This window comes from Corvus brachyrhynchos, unplaced genomic scaffold, assembly GCF_000691975.1.
Source record: "Corvus brachyrhynchos isolate BGI_N302 unplaced genomic scaffold, ASM69197v1 scaffold221, whole genome shotgun sequence".
NCBI lineage: Eukaryota > Metazoa > Chordata > Aves > Passeriformes > Corvidae > Corvus > Corvus brachyrhynchos.
In genome coordinates this window covers 307,707-308,390 of record NW_008236622.1, presented here as the reverse complement: position 1 = coordinate 308,390, position 684 = coordinate 307,707, and the positions used below count along the sequence as shown (strand labels likewise).

General features: G+C 66.7%; 1 protein-coding gene across 1 annotated transcript in view; it reads left to right on the top strand.

Moving 5' to 3' along the window:
* The window catches only part of LOC103624845, a gene marked incomplete at its 5' end in the record, with an annotated part of 9,612 nt that overhangs the window by 1,041 nt on the left and 7,887 nt on the right, over window positions 1-684 (top strand). Inside the window, 1 exon segment of the mRNA XM_017726394.1 lies at window positions 1-550. This exon segment is cut by the window's left edge and continues 327 nt beyond it. Coding sequence (XP_017581883.1) covers window positions 1-550 — 550 coding nt within the window.

Genomic DNA, 684 nt, shown 5'->3' with positions numbered 1-684 from the left:
GGGGGGGCTGCTGTCGGGCCTGCCCCTCCTCGCCGCCCTGGTGCTGGACCACACCCCCCTGCCCCGCCTGCCCCCGGGGCTCTTCGATGCCAACAATGAACTGGTGCGTGTGGGGCTGTCTGACAACCCCTGGGTCTGTGACTGCCACCTCTCCTACCTCCTCCGCTGGCTCCAGAGCTTTGCTGAGCCCCTCATCCATGGCCAAGCCTTCTGCACCAGTCCAGCTGCTTTCCAGGGCCAGTCCCTGCTGGAGGTCCCCCGCAGGCAGCTGGAGTGCCCAGGAGCACACGGTGTCCCACCAGAGGAAGGCTGGGACAGAGACGCCCCGGGGCAGTGCACCTACACCAACCCCGAGGGCACTGTAAGCATGGCCTGCAATGCCACAGCCTGCCAGCAGCTCAGCCTTCGCCTCCCTCAGGAGCAGGGCTTGGGGCCAGCGTACCAGGGTGCCTGGGTGCTGCGCTCCCGCTGTGGCACGCTGCAGGTCAGTGTCCTTGTCACAGCACAGAGCGGCAACGAGGCCACGTCCCCAGGTCTCCCCGCAGTGCCCTAGAGCTTGGGCAGGCGTTTGCTTCTGCACTGGCGACCTCTGAACCAGCCTGGGAAACAAACGGCTCTCCATCTCGCTCTGCTACCGCTGCCATGGACACCAGCTGTCACCGAGCTCTCCCCAACAGCGGGGCT